This window comes from Vigna unguiculata, chromosome 6 (genome assembly GCF_004118075.2).
Source record: "Vigna unguiculata cultivar IT97K-499-35 chromosome 6, ASM411807v1, whole genome shotgun sequence".
NCBI lineage: Eukaryota > Viridiplantae > Streptophyta > Magnoliopsida > Fabales > Fabaceae > Vigna > Vigna unguiculata.
In genome coordinates this window covers 19,723,554-19,744,354 of record NC_040284.1, presented here as the reverse complement: position 1 = coordinate 19,744,354, position 20,801 = coordinate 19,723,554, and the positions used below count along the sequence as shown (strand labels likewise).

General features: G+C 34.3%; 2 protein-coding genes across 2 annotated transcripts; one reads left to right on the top strand and one right to left on the bottom strand.

Annotated features, from left to right (window-relative positions):
* Nucleotides 1–1,823: 1,823 nt before the first annotated feature.
* On the top strand, nucleotides 1,824–2,552 carry LOC114188912 (chaperone protein dnaJ 11, chloroplastic-like). The gene has a single exon (XM_028077581.1). The coding sequence runs from the start codon at nucleotides 1,866–1,868 to the stop codon at nucleotides 2,319–2,321; it is 456 nt and encodes a 151-aa protein (XP_027933382.1). The 5' UTR covers nucleotides 1,824–1,865; the 3' UTR covers nucleotides 2,322–2,552.
* A 9,071-nt stretch (nucleotides 2,553–11,623) lies between these two features.
* LOC114188965 (enhancer of mRNA-decapping protein 4-like) lies at nucleotides 11,624–20,550 on the bottom strand. Its single transcript, XM_028077650.1, has 12 exons — nucleotides 19,686–20,550; nucleotides 18,640–18,689; nucleotides 18,404–18,560; nucleotides 18,081–18,302; nucleotides 16,488–16,616; nucleotides 14,719–16,254; nucleotides 13,946–14,305; nucleotides 13,738–13,857; nucleotides 13,432–13,602; nucleotides 12,415–12,573; nucleotides 12,173–12,298; nucleotides 11,624–12,071 (listed from the first exon to the last, which is right to left on the bottom strand). Exons 1-12 carry the CDS (start codon nucleotides 20,322–20,324, stop codon nucleotides 11,763–11,765), a joined length of 3,978 nt encoding a protein of 1,325 aa, XP_027933451.1. The 5' UTR covers nucleotides 20,325–20,550; the 3' UTR covers nucleotides 11,624–11,762.
* Between the last annotated feature and the right edge of the window lie 251 nt (nucleotides 20,551–20,801).

The following is a 20,801-nucleotide window of genomic DNA, read 5'->3' as shown; positions in this document are numbered from 1 at the left end:
ATTTTAGAATTGATAATCAATGAAGGTTTATTAATTTAAGTTTGTATATCTATAAATGATATAGTAAATGATAACTAAATAGTTTGAATTCTATTAAAAATCTATTTCAATCACATACCAAATAGTTTGAATACCATACTGATCATGCAAAATTATTATGTTTGTAATGCATATAATTATTTTTCTTTACGGTTATTTTAACCAGAAACAATACACACAGTTTTATTTTTTAATATTAAATGAATTATAAATGTCCATAAATAGAGTTTCAAGCTTTTTGAGAGCAATAAACTTATTACAGCGGGATGGAAGTTATTTAGATCATATTAATAACAGCACTTGTTTTTATCTTTTTCCATTTTGTTACAATACTTGTGTATCTCTTTTCTTAGTTTATCCTCTTAAACTACTTATCCTTATCCGTTTCTAATAATGATAGTGAAATCTTATCTACAAACTGAAAAACCTTTCATTTATTTTATTATTATTTGTGTTCGTATCCAAAAATAGTTACGCAGTTACTGTTAGATTACAGAAATCACATAACGTGATTTGATTAATGATAACAACTTAGATTTGTTGGCACGAGTTGAATCCTATGATAAAATCAATTTTAAATAAATTCAATAATCAATTTTATTGACTCTTTTGGGGCAAGTGTTTGTTCATAGTTAACGAAGTGGAGGAAGATAATGTTTATTAAAGAAAACCTTTATAAGCACTAAGAAAGTGATTGAGATCATTGGAAAAGAAGTCAAAATATATTTAAAACTATATGATGATGTGAAGAAGAACCATTTTATTTTCTATTATTTCTTCATGCATAACAACCTATAAGGAAAGTAAAAGAAGTACATTATAATTTAGGTTAGTTTTGAATTGACAACATAAGAATGAATTTGTGAAGGATTAAGAAGAAAAAGGGAAAGTATGCAAAGTGCGTGTGAATTAAGAAAAGAAGAGTAATGTGAGTCTCTAAGAAATATAGAATTCAAGAGGAAAGGAACCACTTTGAAAGATCATTATTCAACCAATCCAACTCCATTTCTCAATTGCCTTCACTTTCTTGGCATTTTTCTCTCAAATATTAAACACCAACCCTTCAAAAAAAGAAAAATCTAAACTCTAACAACCATGCATGTCTCTTTTAAACCAAATCTTTGAATTCAAAGCATGTTAAAAAATATTTTATTTTGAATAAACATATGTTTATTAAAGAGAAAAATTAATATTAATATACAATTAACTTTGAATACAACCTTTTTAAAGATTAATTACATTTTTATGTTAATCTTTTCTCCAAAAAATACAAATGATAATTATTAAAAAAAATAGGTTCACTTGATTAATACTAATACAAAGTTTAAATAAAACTAACAAAATTATATTAAGATAGTAAGTTTTACATATTTTAAAATATCTTTTCTCAATAATATTTTTTATTTATAAAAAAATTTATTAAGAGAAAGTGAAATGTTGAAACAAATTTTTCATTACACAAAATCGCATAAGTTATTTATTATTACATTGGCAATAGAAAAACAAATAAAGATATTTTATCATAAAAATACTAAAAAATGCAAGAAAGTGGAGTGGACCCGAAGTGTTGACCCATCCCACAAATATGGGCCTTCTAGAAGCCGTAGTAAAACGCACAGTATCAGGGACACGTCAGCATTTGCGATTTTATAGAAATCGAGACCCCACACAGTTAAGCACCCATCCCTCGTGGCGCTAAATGACCCTTTTACCCCTTACTCTATCTATCTTTCCTTCATTGACCTCTATATAAAACCCCTCAACCCAATTTCAATTCAACCTCGCAAAAGAACCTCTTATCTAAACGTTACGTTCAATTTCCGGTGATGACGACGCACAATCTCGCCGCCGGAGATTTTTCGCTCCGTTTTTCCTCATCCACCGGCTCTCACCGCCGGAACTCTATCCGAGCCGTTGCGGCGGAAGCGGTCCAGGTGCGGCTGCCGGCACCGAGCCTTTACGAGGTGCTGCGAATCGAGCGCCACGCGTCGCCGACGGAGATCAAGTCGGCTTACCGGAGCCTCGCGAAGCGCTACCATCCCGACGCGGTGGTGCGGCATTCGGCAGAGAACGTCAGAACTGGCGAAGCCGCCGACGGAAACTTCATTCAGATCCGAAGCGCGTACGAGACGCTATCGGATCCATCGGCAAGGGCGATGTACGATCGAACGCTGACGGCGGTGAACGGCGGAAGACACCGCCAGTTTCCGGTTCCTCTTAGTCAGAATGACTCGTCGACGTTTTACGCGACGCGGAGATGGGAAACGGACCAATGCTGGTAGGCGGAGCTTGCTTCGGATGCTTAACTTCGCTCGGGCGATTAACAGAAAAGTGTGGATTGAATCACAGGCAAGAAAGGAATCGCTGACTGAAAATGATGTGCAGAAATTACTGACTTAGATGTATACATTAAACAGACTGAGCGAAAAAGTGGGAGGATGAGGCAAATTTTGCTTTGTTTCTTTTTGTGAGAATGTAAAATGTTTTGGTTGTGTGAATACCTATTTTCAAAATTTTCTTTTGCGGCAATTTCATTAAAGAGGATGAGATGAGAAAGATGAACGAAGATTTGGGAAAAAGCTAGTGAGAGATTCTATTCGAATCCTGAAGGCGAGTTTCCAAAATCTCAAATTAACCGTTTGTGAATTAATTAATGGTCATGAAAAACTCATGAGAATGTGAATATTGATCCCTGACGTTTTCACGGTAGGAAAACGCATTTGCAATGTGAGTCACGATGATAATTAACTATCTTAATGTCATGTTACTGTAAAAAAAAAGACAAAAAAAAAATAGTAGACCTTTTAAGAAAAACTAATTGAGGAAGAAAAGATGATTCCAAGATTTGGAAAATCCACGGATGGATTCTCCTGTCATATGAGGAAAAGGTTAGATATAAAAATTATTCTATAATTATTCATGAAATTGTTTTTACTTTCTTTAAGATTAACTCTTTTAGAAGGTTTTAAGAAAAATAAATAATTTTCTCTCCTGAGGAAATATACTTAAATAAAAAGTCACGTTCTTTAAATATTAAAAAATTATGTAATGTATTTCCTTCTAGACTCTTTTCACTATAACTATTTTCCAAAAAAAAAAAATCTTATTTTTTAAAAACATTATAAAATCTTTTTGTTTTAAAGTGGTTCAGAATTTAATTGTGGTCCTAAATTCTAACCTTTTATATATTATTTTGGTTTGAAACTAATAAAAATCTTAGTTTGATGTATACATTTAATATGCGAAGTAGTTATATACTATAAATTCTTCACTACTATATATTTATATTTATAACTTATAACTATATAATGAAATTTCGACAAACAGATTTCATATTTACATTTTTTTTAATTATGTTTAAAAAAACAGAGATACGTATCTCTTTTGTACTAGATTATATAAAAGTGATGATTTAATTTAATTTTATACTATTAACTAATTATAAAAATAGAAAATAACTTTTTTTTGAGTAGCTATGTATATCAAGGCACATTTAGATAAACATGTGACGTTTATATATAGTCCTACGATAAAAGCAGTAGACGGATAGTCAACCACAAAATTACATACATAACGGCCTAGGCCGCCTATTATAAAAGATACAGTGCGATCAAGATCCGTTAACTTCAAATTTAGGCCCCACAGAGGCTTGGGACTTGGGCTTAGCCCAAGCCCATCGAGAACCTGATTATTGACCCAAAATGGCTAATAAGGGGCCCAACTCATAACAGGGGCAGACATAATTAATGACTTTATAAATACATGTGGACATCAACAATTAAAGGTACGCTTTCATTAATTCATTAATCTGATATTTGACTTTTGAGAGCCTTTTGCTGACTTAATCGGTCGGAATCCTTCCCACAGGTAACCCCTTAAGGGTCCGGACCGCCAATGTTAAGAGACGACACGTACAAGTCAAGAAGAGACCAATTCGAGAAGTCGAGGATTGGAGTAGATGCTATTTGTGTTCCCTGATATTCCTTAATTGTTTCCGCATGAACAAGCTATGTTTATAATTAACTTTTAAATAAATATTTTACAATATTTAAATGTAAAATTAAATTATATATATATATAATATAAAATTATACAAATGTATTATATTTATTATAAATACAAATATAGTTTGCGATATTATATTTAAATTATATATATATTCTAAAATTTTAATTAAATTATGGGATAATAACTGAGCTAAAAATATTGGTTTGTCTCGCATTGGTATTGGTATTGGTATGTTGGCATGCTTTTCTTCAGTAATTAAATATTTTTTATATAGCAAATAAATATTGCATACATGAATTTGTGGACAAAATTTAACTGCTAATTCTACACATGTGCAACATCATAAATAAATAATTATCTGGAAGTAAACAACTTACATGTGCAGCTTCAAAAAATATGCAAAAAGCATGTATCAAATTATATATGCAAAAAGTAATGCAGGCTAGTAAGCCAGCCCGTCTTGTCCCATCCCAAACCCACACAGGCTACAGGTTGTGCGGTCGGGCTTATGCAAGCTAGCAAGCTCAAAATACCAGTTTGTCCTGTGCTTTTCACTACAGGTCTATGGATCGGTCTGCTTGACTGCCTATCCTGCATTGTCATCCTTACTTTTATATTTGTAGAAGGAAAAGATGAGTTAAAGGTAACGAAAAATAATGTCAAATGAATGTAAAAAAATGTGTATGAAAATTATAGTTACTCATCAATCGCAACAATTTCTTGATAAATAAATTGAAACATGACGTGAAAATAATTATTTTGACTCCAAGAAAGATGTGATTTGTAAGCCATTCAAATCCATTAAAAATATTTTTTTCACAAAAATTGTTTAAATAATTAGATCTTTACTTTTTAAAATATTATAGACATTATTTAAAATATTATATTATAATTCATATAATTATAAATGATACATTAAATTTAACAACATTATAGATTCATATAATCATAAATGATACATTAAATTTAACAACATTATAGATTCATATAATCATAAATGATATATTAAATTTAACAATATTAATATTATAGTCAAGGTGAAACAAAAGTCGACACACTTAATTTTTAATTTTTAAGATATTTATGTTAATATATTTACATTTTTCTCTTAACTTTCAAAATAAAACTTATTTATTACAAAAGAATCAAAATATAAATATACATACATTTTTAAGAGAACAAAATAATAGCTACAAAATATAATTCATTTTCTATCCTCACCTCGTCATTACTAAGATTGTCCTAGGCGGAACTTGGACAAAATATTCAGGTGCCAAATTAGATTTTTTCAAATTCATTATATATAACTCTAAGAATGTTAGAGAATTGTTTTTTATTGTCTTTAATTCTTGGATTCTCATGAAATTTCTCAAGTTTAATTGAGATAGATGCATTTTTTTTATCTTCATCACAAGCATTTGTTTTGAAAAAAAAAATCAAATTCTTTTACTCTTCATCATAATTTTTCTAATATAAACTTGTCTCATATCGCCTATTTTGGAAAAAATAGTTTTATCATCGCCTAGTGGTACACACTAGACAAATTTATCACATGGAAAAGAAAAACAAATTGTTTAAAAAAAGTACAAAATAAACGTATTCAACAGAAGAAATTGACCGGTCCAAAATATTACTTAACTCCTTAATTTTACCATGTTGCATTTTTATTTTAAAAGGATGGGAAATGGAGGGTGAAAATTGATATAAAAAGGGAGAGGTGAGAAAAGGGTGGAGATACAAAAGAAAAAAGATAAAGATAAAAGACTATGTATGAGATTTTAAGAAAAATTTTAAAAAATTAATATAAATAATATATATATATATATATATAATTCTAAAAAATATATAAAAAAAATTAATTAAAAAAATTTTGGGGGAGCCATGGCTCTCCCCTATGTCTATAAGAAAGTCCGTCTATGCTCTTACAACATAATGTGTTCTCGTATAATACATAATCATTATAGTTGATAAACAACATAATTACACAAAAGATGATAAGTTAGAGATTTTACTTGTCCAACCAAAAACTTGCTTGCTCGATGACAAGGGATGCTCACCCATCAAAAAATCCTTGAAAGTTTTAACAAAATAATACGTCAAATGGCCAAAGTTCTCAAGTTTTCAATTAATTGAACTTTGTTCAATAGGAGTTGGCCCAATCAACTACCAAACTTCTCATGTTTTCAATTAATTGAATTTCATCCAACAATAGTTTTTTTTTTGTCTAGCAACTCTACATAATTCATAAATCATGCATAATATATCAAGCCAAGCAGTGGTGGATCTTGACCAAAATTGTTGGAGGAGCCAAAATAATATACTTAAAATTTATATATTTAACATTATTGTCACTAATTCAATAAAAATGAATAGAAAATTTAGTATAGCTATAACTATAAAAAAACTATATATATCTGAAGGATTGTCCATTGTTTTTTCATATTCTTGGACTAATCAAATAATTCAATCATAATTAAATTTTTCAACTATTTTTTTTTCAATATAAATAACCATATTATTTACAACATATTCATTTTCCATTTTACTAATGTGCATATATCGATTCAAAAGTCGTCACAAATATTTCATTTCATTGTTATGCTATGACCAACGATATTGTCATGTTTTGATCTTCACTTTTCTTTTATCAATTTTAAAAAATGGATTTTTTTCATCAATATACCTATTTAAAAAACAAGTTAAAAAAATAATTTATCATAATCTAACCAAAAATTTAGAGATAACAAAAATTATGATAATCAACTCCACATAAAAATTGTCTGTAAAAAAAATCAAATAATACATTACTTACTCTTCTATATTCATAAAAAATAATATACAAAATGTCATGAGATAAAAAATAGTACTAAATATTAAACAAGTATTTCATTATCAAGAGAGATTGAGAAAATTAACTCTTTTTTTTCTTTAAAAATGGAAGAAAAGATATAAAAAATGAGAGTAAAAATAAGGAGTTTATGTTTAACTTTTTTTTTTTTTATAACAAAAGAAATCAGGTGGGGTTGAGAGATGAGTACAACATATGAAAAACTCAAAAAATAATGAGAAGAAAAAATGAAAATTATTTTAATAATTTTTTTCTTTAGTATATTTGATTTTATATTTTACTATTTATTAACATTAAATATTATATTTTATAAAAGAAATAAAAAAATACCTAATTTAATTTTTATTATTTTTTCAATATAATACTATCTAATTTAAAAGGATACATATAATTTAAAAAATTTAAAAATATACATAACTTGAAAAAAAAATTAAAAACATAATTTTAAAAAATAAAAATAGAAAAGTTTGGGGAAGCATGGCCCGTGTGCTTCTTAAGAGCTCCACCGCTGTGTTTGGACCAATAGAAATTCATCTTTACCTTATTAGAATCACATGCAAAACTTTTCAAAACCAACCAAAAAAAATAGGGTTAATTATGTTTTTCGTCCCTCAAGTATTATGCGATTTTGTTTATAGTCCCCCAACTAACGTTTGCTCCAATTTGGTCCCTCATGTTTTGAAACGATTGGAAATAGTCCTCCTTTTTGGACGCTGTTAGTTTTGTTTGACACCTGGCAAACGGACTGCCACGTATGGATCCCGTTTTAAGCTGTGTAAGTGGAGTGTGTTTCTGCACGTGCTAATTACAGAGAATGACATCCAAATAAAAGAGGGGTTGGGAAATTTTGAAACCCTAAAATTGAAATTTGTGAATTGGGGCTTCGAGATAGTGAGGAATTGCTGCATATCGTCACTGGGCAGGCAAAGTTTGGCATAGTTATTGTGTTCTTGACTGATGAAGAGTGGTAGCAAAGGGTTTCCATGTACGCCGCGGAATACAGGTTCAAAAATGTCGCAAAGTTGTGTGTCATCTTCAGAAATGTCATCCAAAGTCTGTGGGTGTGGGGAAAGATTGTTGCTCCTAAAGGCATCTACTGTGAAAAACAAAGGGAGATTATTTTGGAGATGTCGAAATTGGGCTGTAAGTTTCAAATCCCGTGACTTATTGGATGTTGCTTTTGTATTTGTGGTAATGGTTTCATCTTTTTCTTTGGCAGACCAATTCACATTGTAATTACTTTGAATGGGTTAACGACGACAAATCTGATTTTCAATGGAAAGAAAAAGAAAGTGAAGCCAGTGGTGGAAAAAGAGTTGATGGTGGGAAAAAAGGTAAAGAAGATGAAGTTTCTTTGAAAAGGGAGAAAATTATGCTTGATTTGATGAAGAAAAATGAGAAGTTGAATATGAAATTGCAACAAGAGAAAAAAATTGGGACATTCCTGTTTTTTTTATTTGTGATATCGTGGGTCTCAACAATTGTAATGGTGTTCATGTTGTTGTTCAAAGTTAATTGCAATGTTTGAGATTACTGTAGTGGGAAGTTTTTTGTAGTTGTGATTATGATATTATTGGAATTGTAATGGAATTTCAAACTTTTGGTTACTGTTATGTCTTAGTATTTGTAATGAAAATGGAACTTGTAGCTACACTATATGTCTTACCTACACTATATGTCTTCTTCACCTCATCAATAATTTGAGCCACAGTCATAATACCAACATTCATAAACCTGTCTATAAGGACCTGAGCAATCCAGTCCTTATTTGCATTTTTATTTCCAAATACCCTTCCACATTTATGACGCCCAATAAGTGTCTTGACTCTGTAGGTTTCCCTCCCTCCAACCCTGCTAGCCATGATTAGAAAACCACATTTCTTCTGGCAAATTGCCCTCACTCGCTTCTGATCATTTTTAACAAACTTTACTTCTTTTCCATTAAGAACACTATGCTCCATTAAAGCTTGTTTAAAGTCCTTCAAAGATCCAAACTCCATTCCCAATTTAAATTTGAAGTCTTTATTCATATCTTCAGGTCTGAACTTACTAAATTTGGGACCAACTGTGCCAGCACCCTCATCACTGTCAACATCAAAATCTAATTCATCTTATTCGTAGTCCTCATTAATGTCATGCACTCCAACTTCTTCATTTGTCACAATGCCCCTTCACCAATATCTCTTTTCCTTTTCACGCTGCTTGAATTCCGTTTGAATGATTTCCACCTATCTAAAACAGGCCCAAACTTCCTCACAGGTGGATCAATATCCATCCCAAACCCATCATCATCGTCTGCCACCCTCTCTTCTTCACTGTCATCTAATTTCTCTCCACCTAAACCTTCTTCATCTTCACAATTTACATCTTCAGCCACTACTTCCTCTTCTGCTACCTGTTGAGTCACATTTTCTACAGCCACTCCTTCCTCTTGAACTACCACATTATCTACAGCCACTTCTTCCTCTTCTACTACCACATTATCTGCAGCCACTTGTTCTTCTTCTACAACCACATTATCTACACCCACTCCCTCCTCTTCAATTACCACATTAGCTGCAGTCACTTCTTCCTCTTCTCCTACCACACTTTCTTGAACCAGTACTTCCTCTTGGTGTATAACATTCTCTTCACCCACTACCTCCTCTGCTACACCATCACAAATAAAGTGTACGACTTCAGGCTGACTAGGTACATGTTGAACGTATATATCAACCTCTCCCTTAGTCTCCTCTGCAAAGAAAGCCAAAGCCATTGCATCCTTGTCATCATTCAGCGTCCGTAGATTGTTTAATAGCTTCTCTTTTGAACCCTTCCACCACAGTTTAACATCACCCTTGTATTTAAACTCTTTGAGGATGCCCAATGCTTCAAAATAAGACCAAAAATCGGGGTCGATCCCTTTAACTACATGAATCTCACCCCCAACGTATTTTAATCCCTTATTCCTTTCGAATCGACCCATATGATGAAAAGCAACTGCAAACCCCATTTCCAGCCCTACATTTCCAATCAATAGACAAACTAAACAAATACAACCATACACGAACCAAAATATGCAACCAAACCAGACCAAGTATCCAAAAAAAAAAAAAAACATGAAGGAACGAACTTACCTTAGGTCGCGATTCTACTCTTCAATACTTGAATCCCTTACATCAACCTCTTGATTCTACTCCTGATTCTACTCTTCGATGCTTTAATCCCTATCCTCAACCTCCTGATTGTTGTGTAATGGTTTAATCCCTTCCCTCAAGCCCTAGAATAGTCTGTGCAACGCTTTCGTTCAGACAAAATAACTCTCCCACTCAAGATACGACCTTTCCTATCTTTTTAATTTGAACAGCGACATTCTCATTTAATTCGGAGAACTTAATTAAATAACACAACCCACTTAATTCAGACAAAATAACTCTCCCACTGAAGAAATAACATTTTCGTTTTATTTAATTAAAGCTGCTCTTTAATTAGCACGTGCAGAAACACACTCCACTTACACAGCTTAAAACGGGATCCATATGTGGCAGTTCGTTTGCCAGGTGTCAAACAAAACTAACGGCGTCCAGAAATGAGGATTATTTCCAATCGTTTCAAAACATGAGGGACCAAATTGGAGCAAACGTTAGTTAAGGGACTATAAACAAAATCGCATAATACTTGAGGGATGAAAAACATAATTAACCCAAAAAATAACAAAGAGGAACTTACCTTAAAAGAAATTGTGATATGGTGAACATGTTTTTCTGTATTAAAATTTTTAAGGTGGATTTTAATTTACAAAAAAGATGAATATATTCTTTAAAAATCTAGAGAGAAGACAAATTTTTGGAAAGATGATGATTTTTATGAAATAAAATGAGTAGTTAAATATTTCTATTTATAAATTTTTTACTTAAATAAGAAAATGTGTATACTTCATTTATGTTATATCATTTCTATTCTTAAACAATTTATCAAGTCCTTACACTTATAATTAATTATTTTAGTAAGACTTAAATTAAAACTTATTTAAAAATTACAAATAATACAATCTATTCAATTAATCATCATAATATTTAATTTTAAATTAATATTATTTTACTCCCAAGAATTAAATTAACAAAATAAAGAAGTATAAATTGAATTTATACTTATAAATTGAATTAATCCATCAACATTATTTCCTGGCAGTGATCAATCCCAAATTGAATAACAAATAATAAAATAATCAGCCTTGTTAGACAAAATAAATTTATATTTTAAACCTAATTAAGAAAATTTTATAGGATTTCAGCAACAGAATTTATTTGAATATCTGTCGGCAACTTTAATTGTTCATTTTGGTTTCCATGCCAAACTCAACCAAATCCAGTTAAACATATTTGACTTTGAAACCTGTTAAAAACTTTAAATAACTTTATAGATATTAGCTTCATAACCTATTCCAAATAGTTTATATTCAATAAATAGAATAATCAATGCTTTACTTTGAAATAACTATAACATTTATTTCTTAAAAAATTATAGACATCGATCCAAATAAATTGCAATGGTAAATTGGATAAATTTTATTGCATAAATCATAAACGGATTGATACTTTAGTACATTTCTAATCCCAATTTGACAGAGCTATTGTAAAATAACTATCGCTTTCTGGGATTATGTGGCTTCCATATGAAATGGAAGAGGTCGTGAAATTAGAGTGAACCAATTTAGTAACTGCAGAGTATTTTTAAAGATGGACTACCTACTACCAAAATTCGACCATTTGAACGAAACTCACTGAGCTTTGTACAAAATTCCAATCATATTAGAGGTTCACAAGGCGAAGGATTTGCACATTTCTGAAAATGAAAAAAGGAAAAAAGAAAAAAGAGAGAGAGAGAATCATTTACATTGCATGAGCATGGAGTTGACGACATGCAATAAAAGACGGATACTTGAGAGATCAGTTGCAGTCGTTGAAGGCAAGCTACGTTGATGATTGAGTATCTGGAAGACTTGCTCAAAGATGGGCCGTGTGTGCATCGCAATCACTGGGTCCGATGGGTTTATGGCAGAAGCCACATCTGTTAACCATGCGATCTTTCGTGATGTGTCGTTGTTAATGTCACAGGCTAGTTGCTGCAGAAGTGAGAGCAGTACACCTTGACTTAAAGGAAGAGGAGCCATTGCCAACAGTCCATGTAAATCAACCTGATTACCATAAATCGATTCATCCAGTTAATACTTACTACTGTACTCAGTGTTCATCAGTATTAAGAAATTCAATTAATGCTCTCCAACTCAAGTCATACCTGAGAACATAACCATGATACAATGGATACATCACTTCTATGTAGGGCTCCAATGAAAGCCTCCTCGAATTTCCGTTCAGAAATCAACCTTGCTAGCTCCTGTGTGGGATCCAGGGGAACCTCAACCTGTTTCGCAATGCAAATTTGCACGACCAATTATTACCATGTAATGGCGAAAGTAAAGCTTTCTGTTAACACTACCTACAACTATGGCCCACAAATGGTTAGCAAAGTCACCGCACCTTTTCACGAAGTAAAGGACCATTGTTCAGCTGGACCGGCATAGGATTTAACGTGCCAGAGTTTGTTCTTGTAGCCGCGAGTGCTACTAACTTTCTCTGGCCCTCAAGCACTTCTCTACTCAAAGTTTGAGAAATTGATGATGCCGAATTAATGGAATCCTGAAAAGTGCATAAAGAGGAATACTACTGTTGAGAAACAAATGAGGGACAAGTAACGTAAGAATAACACTGACATGTCGAAAAGCTTCTTTGATAACGAATCATTTTTTTCACAGCTGATAAGTATGTCACATCATATTCGAACTAAGCAACTAAGATTTTAAAAAATCAATACTTAGCATCATCTACATGACATATAAGCAAATAAGAATTAACAAGCTTCTCTCTATGCTGCTGATGGTGGAATGACCCTACCCCACTCAGCAAGTGGAAGCAGTCATGCACAAAGATGCAAAGTTGTTCTTGCAGAAAGTACCCGCCTTTCCATTAAAACAAAAGACCTACCTAAAGGCATTTAAAATTCAGGAGAGCCTACAGAAGTCAACTAGAACGAGTGTTTCTCAATCAACAACAAAATACTACAAAAGCTTGATCTCTTACAATTTGTAAGCATTTTGCCTTACCCAGATCCAGATTCACCTGTTTTAGGGAGGGGATATATTCCTAGGCTATCTTATTAAAGCACTCTATCACTGTGTCAGAGGTTTAGAGAGAAATTGGTGCACATTTTGAAATAAGAATGGAAACAAATCCACTTGAAGTGTCGACACTAGCCCGCCAAGAAAAAATGCCATGCTATGTCAGCAAAAAAATGTAAACAAAATGTTTCTGAGGCACAAATCATTGTGCTCTTCTTTTTATGCATACCAACACTTAGCTCATTTTCCCCACAACTCATTTAAAATAATCCATCTCTCTAGGAGGATAATATGTCTTGAGTAAGGCATTTTGTCCAAATTAAAAGGTGCACAGTTCTATGGAAGACCCAAAAAGAAACAAGCATTCCAGGTTACTCACCCTTAGCGTCATTGCCAAAGAAGTGGGCGCAGATTCAAGTCGTTGCTGCACAGCAGCGGAATGTTCAGCCATGCCTTTCTGAAATGTAGCATCCACTTGCTCAAACATGGCTTTACACGACATTTCAAAGGCAGGAACCGCTGATGTTTCAAAACTGGATTTGAGTGCCTCCTACAGAAGAAATTAGTACATAGTAAATAACAAATGCTACCTTAGAAGAAATTACAAATACAAATACCACCAACTCCAAGAATGATGCAATATAATACAACTCAAGAGCGAAAGCCTAATTAAAGAGACGTGTACCTGAAGCACCTGTTTGCCAGTTGTCTGAAACTGTGCTTGGATTTGCCTAGCTACAGTAGCTTCCAGTTTTGAACTAACTGATTTATCAAGTTGGTTCACTGCCTTATCACCCACTCCTCTCTATGCCATGAAATGCCAATTAGATCCCAGCAAGACAATGTACTAATTTCATTATAATGTCTATTGGATAGAAAAATAATTTGCAAACCTGGAAGGATTCAACAATAGCAGAAGATATTATTTTCTCCACAGCAGGAGACATTGCACGTACTACTGCTTGCCCGACCGAGGCCATTTCCTTCTTTACTGTTTTCTCCAGTATTGCCGGTAGATCTTTATTCATAAAGTTACTAATCAAACCTGTAATTTGCTGGATACGGTCTCGTAACAACTTTTCATTTTTTGCATTCTCCTCCTGGATTCTAGCCCATAAAGCATCACTATTGGCCTTGACAGCCTTTTCCATGTTTCTCCCTAGGGCAGCCTCAAGCCTTCTACCTTCTTTTGTCACTGGAACAGCGACCATCATTGTCATTTGCTTTTGCATCTCTTTTTGCATTGTCAATAACTGCCAAATAAGAAGGATCATGAATTATAAATCAAATTCCCAGATATGCAAAAATACCATTCTTGTAATGGTGCTTCAATACATTTGTTCATACTCATTCAATGAAATAAAAAATAAGTGCATACACAAACAAACAATATGTACATCCCTTTAGCAAATTAAAAACTGGGGAATTTTTAATGGACAAGCACTTACAGAGAAGCTAAAACCCCTACACTCTGAAGGACAAGAAATAAAAATCTGTTTTCAGCTTTTTCTCAGAAGAAAAGTTAGTCTATTGTAAAAAAGTTTATTTAATTTTAAAAATCTGTTTTCAACAAAAACTCCCTTCAAACACATGCTAATAAATTAAAATGTAATGCATGATTAGCTATGAATCATCTTTGACCAATCAAAAACTCTCAAGAAATCACCTGATTGATTGACTCTTGCATTGCCAGAATTTGAGGGAAAGCATTTTCAGCAGACGGAAGGCTAGAATTTCCATTCGGTTCATTGGATGAATCAGTTGAATTACACACACTTGGAGATGAGGAAGATAGACCTGATGCTTGAGAATTTTTACCCTTCTGTCTTTTCCCTTTAGCATTAGGGACAGGAGATGGCGGCACTGCCACAGATGTAGATGAGTCAGAAACCTTTTCATGGGCATCTTTTGCCATATCTTGGAGTCCATCCTCACCAGTATCAGGAGGTTGAGATAGTGACACCGCTCCTGTTGAATCAAGTTGTCCAGGTTCCTCTGTAAGGTATGTGTCCCCAGCAGTTATCACACAGCCTTCTCGAGCCATCTCAATGCCAAGATCTGAGGCCTGAGAACAAAATATTTTTTCTTTACTATCAGAAACTGGATTTTGTTGTGACCCTTGCCTACCAAATTCATCAATTTGATTAGATATTGTCTCACCCACCACCTTCACTTCCACTTCAGCATTACCCACATCCTGCATCTTTCCTTCTCCCTCGCTCTTCCCATCAATTATATTATTCTCAGAGGAACCAGCCTTTGTGATCTCAGATGGTGTGATTAGATGGGTTGGTTGCTTAAACATGACAGAAGGATTAAGTACACTAGAAATGTGATCCTGCTTCACTTTCTTTTCATCATTCTTTGACTCACTATTAAATGTCTCAGAGAGGTTCCTGTGAATGGTATCCATTTGTCTGTCTACAGAATAATCATTAACAGGATGTTCCCCAACATGATCACCCAAATTTGACTGTAGATTCCTGATATCAGAGAGTTTCCTAGATAACCTTGGGCTTAAAGGAAGAGGTGGAGATGGAATACAAACGATATCAGGTTCGCCACTAGAAGGAGCTAATGTAACAGGCTTAGCTTCAGTGTTTGAACTTGAAATAGGCGCCTCAACATGGCCAGAGCTTAAAGGGTATCTAGGTCCGAGTCCATTTTCAGTACTACCTGCTTGTAACATTATTTTGGGAGCAGAAGAGTCTAACGTGTGGAATCCTTCAACAGTAATTGCATCAGCGGAAACAACGGAATCTGACTTCTCTAGTCCCACGTTATCCAGTGGTGGAGGCAAGCACTGGGCTAAATCCAAAGCATATTGCTGAATAGCCTGTGTCTGGACACAATAAACCTGAACTATATGTTCACCATGAGGCAGTATATCACTTGTCCCAGTAAAACTCAGAATGGGCATGGTCACAGTAAACTCAGCAATATAATCCATGCGTGTTGATTCTGGATTAGGACCATATTCTAAATGTACAGCATATATAGCATTCCTCTGGGCATTTGCAAGTAAAAGTAGACCTGCATGAGGCAATGCTGCAACTTGATTAAAGAAAGCATCTCTAGATGGTTGAGCTGAACTCTTCAACTCCAACGTCTGAGTGCATTTCCAGGATTCGGTGTCACTTGGGAGCAGAAAACCTTCTTCACTTGCTGATACCCATAGCTTCACCTCCCTATTTTGTGGTCCCTACACGGGTGTGAATTATAATTTGTAAACAAGGAAAACAAATATTACTAGACTAGTCACAATGATAAATTAGTTCTATGGCGGACTATCTGGTTGAAACAACAAACAGTGGACAGATCTCTGCTAATTTTTATAAGCTTTTTAAATGTAAATAAAATTTATTATTGTCCAGATATTGCAAAGCAAGAATTGAGATAAAGGCCTGAAATACTAAAGCTGATGAATACACTTACAGCTGTGATAAGAACAATATGATCAGGCTGGTGAGGAGCAGTAAAAAATGTAGCAGAAAAAACTGGATGTCCATCATGTGGTCTCAAAACTTCAAGTGGCTGTGTCTTGCGATCTTCCCAGATCTTTATCTGTCACATTTGATGATAATAGGCAAATACAATTGAGACATCTATAACAAATTAAACAAATAGCAATGCAGCACAACATAAAGTTACTGATAGGAACTTGGTTATTATGGACTGCCCAAGTCACATATCTAGTAATATGGGATGTTCGGTGGAGTGTTTAAATGTTTGGTTCTCTGTCTTTAATAGCTAGCTTTTGAGAGAGTGGGTTCCCCAAATGTTTAGGTACTTGTCAGTTACACACAATTATAAAGAAAACAGTAGGTAGTTTTCTGCTGGTATTTTTTTCAGACTATCTAGATCATTCTAATCTGTTAGATTTGAAATGTTGGTGTAAAATAAAATAATCTCAAAAAAGTTATCCAACGACTTTTTACCCTAGTTTCATATGGACAAGATTTAGATGCAGTTTTTAAAAGCTTTTGGTATCACTTCTCCAATCAAATTGGAATTTCACTTAGGTATTCAATGCCAACTTAATTTTGCTGACTTTTATAATGAGAATTGCCAAGGTTCAAAATCAAATTTAGTTTAGAGATCATTACCAAAAACAGTTGAATAATAGTATCTATTTATTTTTCTTGTCCTCACAAATTTTTCGTAACTGCATCTACTATATTGTTTTTAAGCAATATACTTGCACGGCACGGTGCCTGTAGGAACAACTAACAAAAATTTAAGATAATATTAAAAAAGCGTTGGCATAGTTTCACTACAGAACAATGCTATGTGATGGGTGACAACAATGGCAGAAGGAGTGAACACGGAGGAAAACAAAAATAACTTTTAAAAATGTTTTTTAGAGGAAGCAAATTGAGTTGGTCATTCCACATGAATCTAATTGTTGTTGCTTATTGAAGAGAACAATTGTACATACTCGACTTTCATATCATAATGGTTAAATAGTTAAGCTCAGACTCTTAGACATGCTCTTTTCCTTACTCCTCTACATGATTTTGTATATTTCTAGTTTTGATAAATTTTATGCGTTTTTAATTTATTGATTTTCATTTGTGTCACTGGTTTTTCTTTTAGACATTATTTCTAAGCATACTTCCTGTGTATATATAATTTTATTTTAATTATAGATGTCAAGCTTCCACCATATTCTGCAATGTCATCCACCATAATTTTAGGGCAGATTTTTGGCTTGCCATCATCCACCGCTAATATTATTATTATTGACTGCTGTGACAAGTATTGTTCATACAAGAATTACTCATTTTCTCTATCCATCCATATTCTTGAATGTACCCATATGTTTGCGTGCTTGGTTTTATAGTAAATACCAATGCAAGCCAAAAGAAAACCATATAGACTTTTAACGAACATTAATGCCACCACATTGTTTATCCTGATTAGAAAAATGCTATAATAAAAATTGTTACATTTCAACCAATAAAATGAATGAAAACCAGGGAAACCAAAACGTAGCAGTTAATAATAACAAAAAATAAAAACACAAACCGTGCCATCCTGTGATGCAGATACCAATCGATTGGTCATCCATTGGCACATGGATAAATCAGTCACCTCTCCATCATGTGTGCCTACCAGCTGAACCCCATCAATGAGCTTGTCAACAGGACATCTCAGAGGAGGATCCTCTGCCACAACCGCTTCACCATTTCCAACCTTTGTGGTGTCAATTCTAAAAACATGTTTTCCCATACCAACTATCAAAATCTCCTGTATATTAAAAGGTTGAATTAAAATAACAAGAGAGGTAAACCATTGCTTCAAGATTTTGTAATTGAGAACAATGAAACAGGAAAATACGGGGCAATTACTTGTTTGTGACAGTGCCAGCAAATTTGAGGATGTTCAACTTTCTCCTCCCCCACTATTTGAATAGCAATAACAATATTGGCTGTAATTTGAAGCTTATCTTCATCATCTGGACCTTCAGAGATCTTCCACACGTAGACACGGCCATCTGTGCCAACACTGCAGAAAAAGCATATTCCCATGGACAGACACAAAAACAAACAGCACCATATAAAGTTTTCAGGAAACAAAAAACTACCTAGCCAAGAGATGAACATCTTCAGCAAAAAACGCCAAGTCTGTGACCCTCTGACAAGGGGAAAAAATATTAATCAAAGGATAAATTTACGTGCTCTGATAATTTTCCCATTAAAAACACATGTAGCAGTATAGTATGAAATTGAAAACCGGCTCAGTATTTCGTAGGCAACGAGCCATAAAATAACCTTAATGCGTACAATAACTCTACTACAACTAACAAAAATAAAATCCTTCCTTTAAGCTAGAATTATAGCAGCCAGTCAAAGTAAATTCAACTAAGAAACAAGGAAAACTGGTGGTGAAATCCAGTGTAAAAATGTTCCCACGTCTGTTGTAGTTATATTCTATTTTTTAGTCCTTTGAACTTGAGGCTCAAGAAATTAACAAAATTAGCATAACATGTTCGAACAATATAATTCAACTTTCATATTTCCCCCTTACACACCCGACTATGGACACAACTAACCACAAATGTTAAAAATGAATCTTAAAAACAGTTAAAAACATAGACAAACCTAAAGCTAATATATTTCAAAGCTCGTGGTGCATCAACACCCTCATCTACATTTGCACACTAAAGCCAACCTGGTGGGAAAAGCCATATTGTTGTACCTTATTAAGTATTAACACCAACCATTTATTATATTTACCACTCCTGCTTTACTTTTCGAACCTCTATTATTGTTTACCCAAATCATTTCCCTTTTTTTTTTGTTTTTGTTAATTTACTTTATATCTTTTTTCTTTTTGCCTACCTCTCCAAAATTATTTCATTGCCCGGAGGTATCTTCTCTAATAGGCAATCCTATCCAAAGGATGATAAGACACTAAATGTGAGCACCTCCTTCATGTGGAATTCGAACTAAGTTTGGCCACATTTATAATCAACTCCCATTGGTGGCCACCTGACTCACCTCTTAGTATAACTAAAAGCGCTGCCACATAGTGTTTTGTTTCATGGCAAAACCAACACAATACAAGGCCTCAACAGAATAATAAGCCAATGCAACGCAACACTAAAACAATTCAACACACGAAACAAACCTGAGTGTGGCCTCTGAGGAGAGACCTGACAGCAGTGTGGATATTAAGCACCCTAATGTTCCCCTGTTTCAGCCCATAGCATATATACGACTTATTCACCGCAATCTGCCTCCCCAAAACCGGGTTAGGATCCGACCCATATTTCGTGATCGGAGCAACTTCCAGCTGCGGCTGGATCTCGCCAGGCAGCCGGACGTCCACGTCGTAGGATACGCGCTCCCCGGAGAGGTGCCTTCCCTTGGGGACCTTGCCGCTGGGCAGTCGAGTGAGGGCTGCGGCAGCAGCAGTGGCGGCGGCGAGGACGGTGGAGGGGGAGGAGGAGGGAACCGCGAAGTCGGGGAGCGGGGGGGAGGGGTTGCTAAGGAGGGCCATGAGGCGAGCACCGGCGTTGGGGTTGGAGGGCGGAGGGATGGGCTGCGTGGGGAAGGAGAGGGAACGGTGGTGGTGGAGAGGGAGGTCGAAGGCCGGGAAGGGGAAGGGCGCGGCGGCGGGGAAGGGCGGAGGGTATTGGGATGATTGGCTAGGGTTAGGGTTAGGGTTGGAAGAAGGGGGCGGAGGATTGAAGAAGGAGTGCATGTCGAAGGGCGGAGGAGGGTGGGCGTTGGGGTTGGGGTGGTGGTTGTTTGGGGAAGCCATCATCAGATTGAATTGAGCGCCAATTCGCAATTCAATCTGATGAAAAGTAATGAGATTGGGGAATTCTTGAAGAAGAAGAACCAGAAGAAGAAGAAGATAGATCGAGATTGGGATTGAGACGAGTGCAGAGAGAGATCTGAAAGATGGAAGATGAAAGATTGGAAGTTGAAAAAAGAGTGTGTGCGGTGAGAGAGGAGGGAAGTGGAAAAAAAAGCCCCTTCAACAATTTTTCATTCACTTCTAAAACTAAATTTTATGAAACATTTTATAAATGTAATAATTATAATATATGGTGTATTGTTTTTTCAATGTTTACCATTAGATCATCCTATTTTCGTGGTTATACTATATATAATTTGTAAACGTAATTATTTTTCACCTCCCTTTTTTTATACTACACACCATGCCAAATAAAAACAAAAATCATTAAAGGAAAAGTTTGTAAATTAGTAGTGATTTATTCATAAGCTAGCTTACTAA

Bases quoted from the DNA above. Each gene is read 5' to 3' on its own strand.
- LOC114188912 (XM_028077581.1), top strand. From the start codon at position 1,866: ATGACGACGCACAATCTCGCCGCCGGAGATTTTTCGCTCCGTTTTTCC.
- LOC114188965 (XM_028077650.1), bottom strand. From the start codon at position 20,324: ATGATGGCTTCCCCAAACAACCACCACCCCAACCCCAACGCCCACCCT. The intron at 12,299-12,414 runs GTGCGGTGACTT...ATTGCGAAACAG, and splicing joins GTCCTTTACTTCGTGAAAAG to GTTGAGGTTCCCCTGGATCC. The intron at 12,072-12,172 runs GTATGACTTGAG...TATGGTAATCAG, and splicing joins TATCATGGTTATGTTCTCAG to GTTGATTTACATGGACTGTT.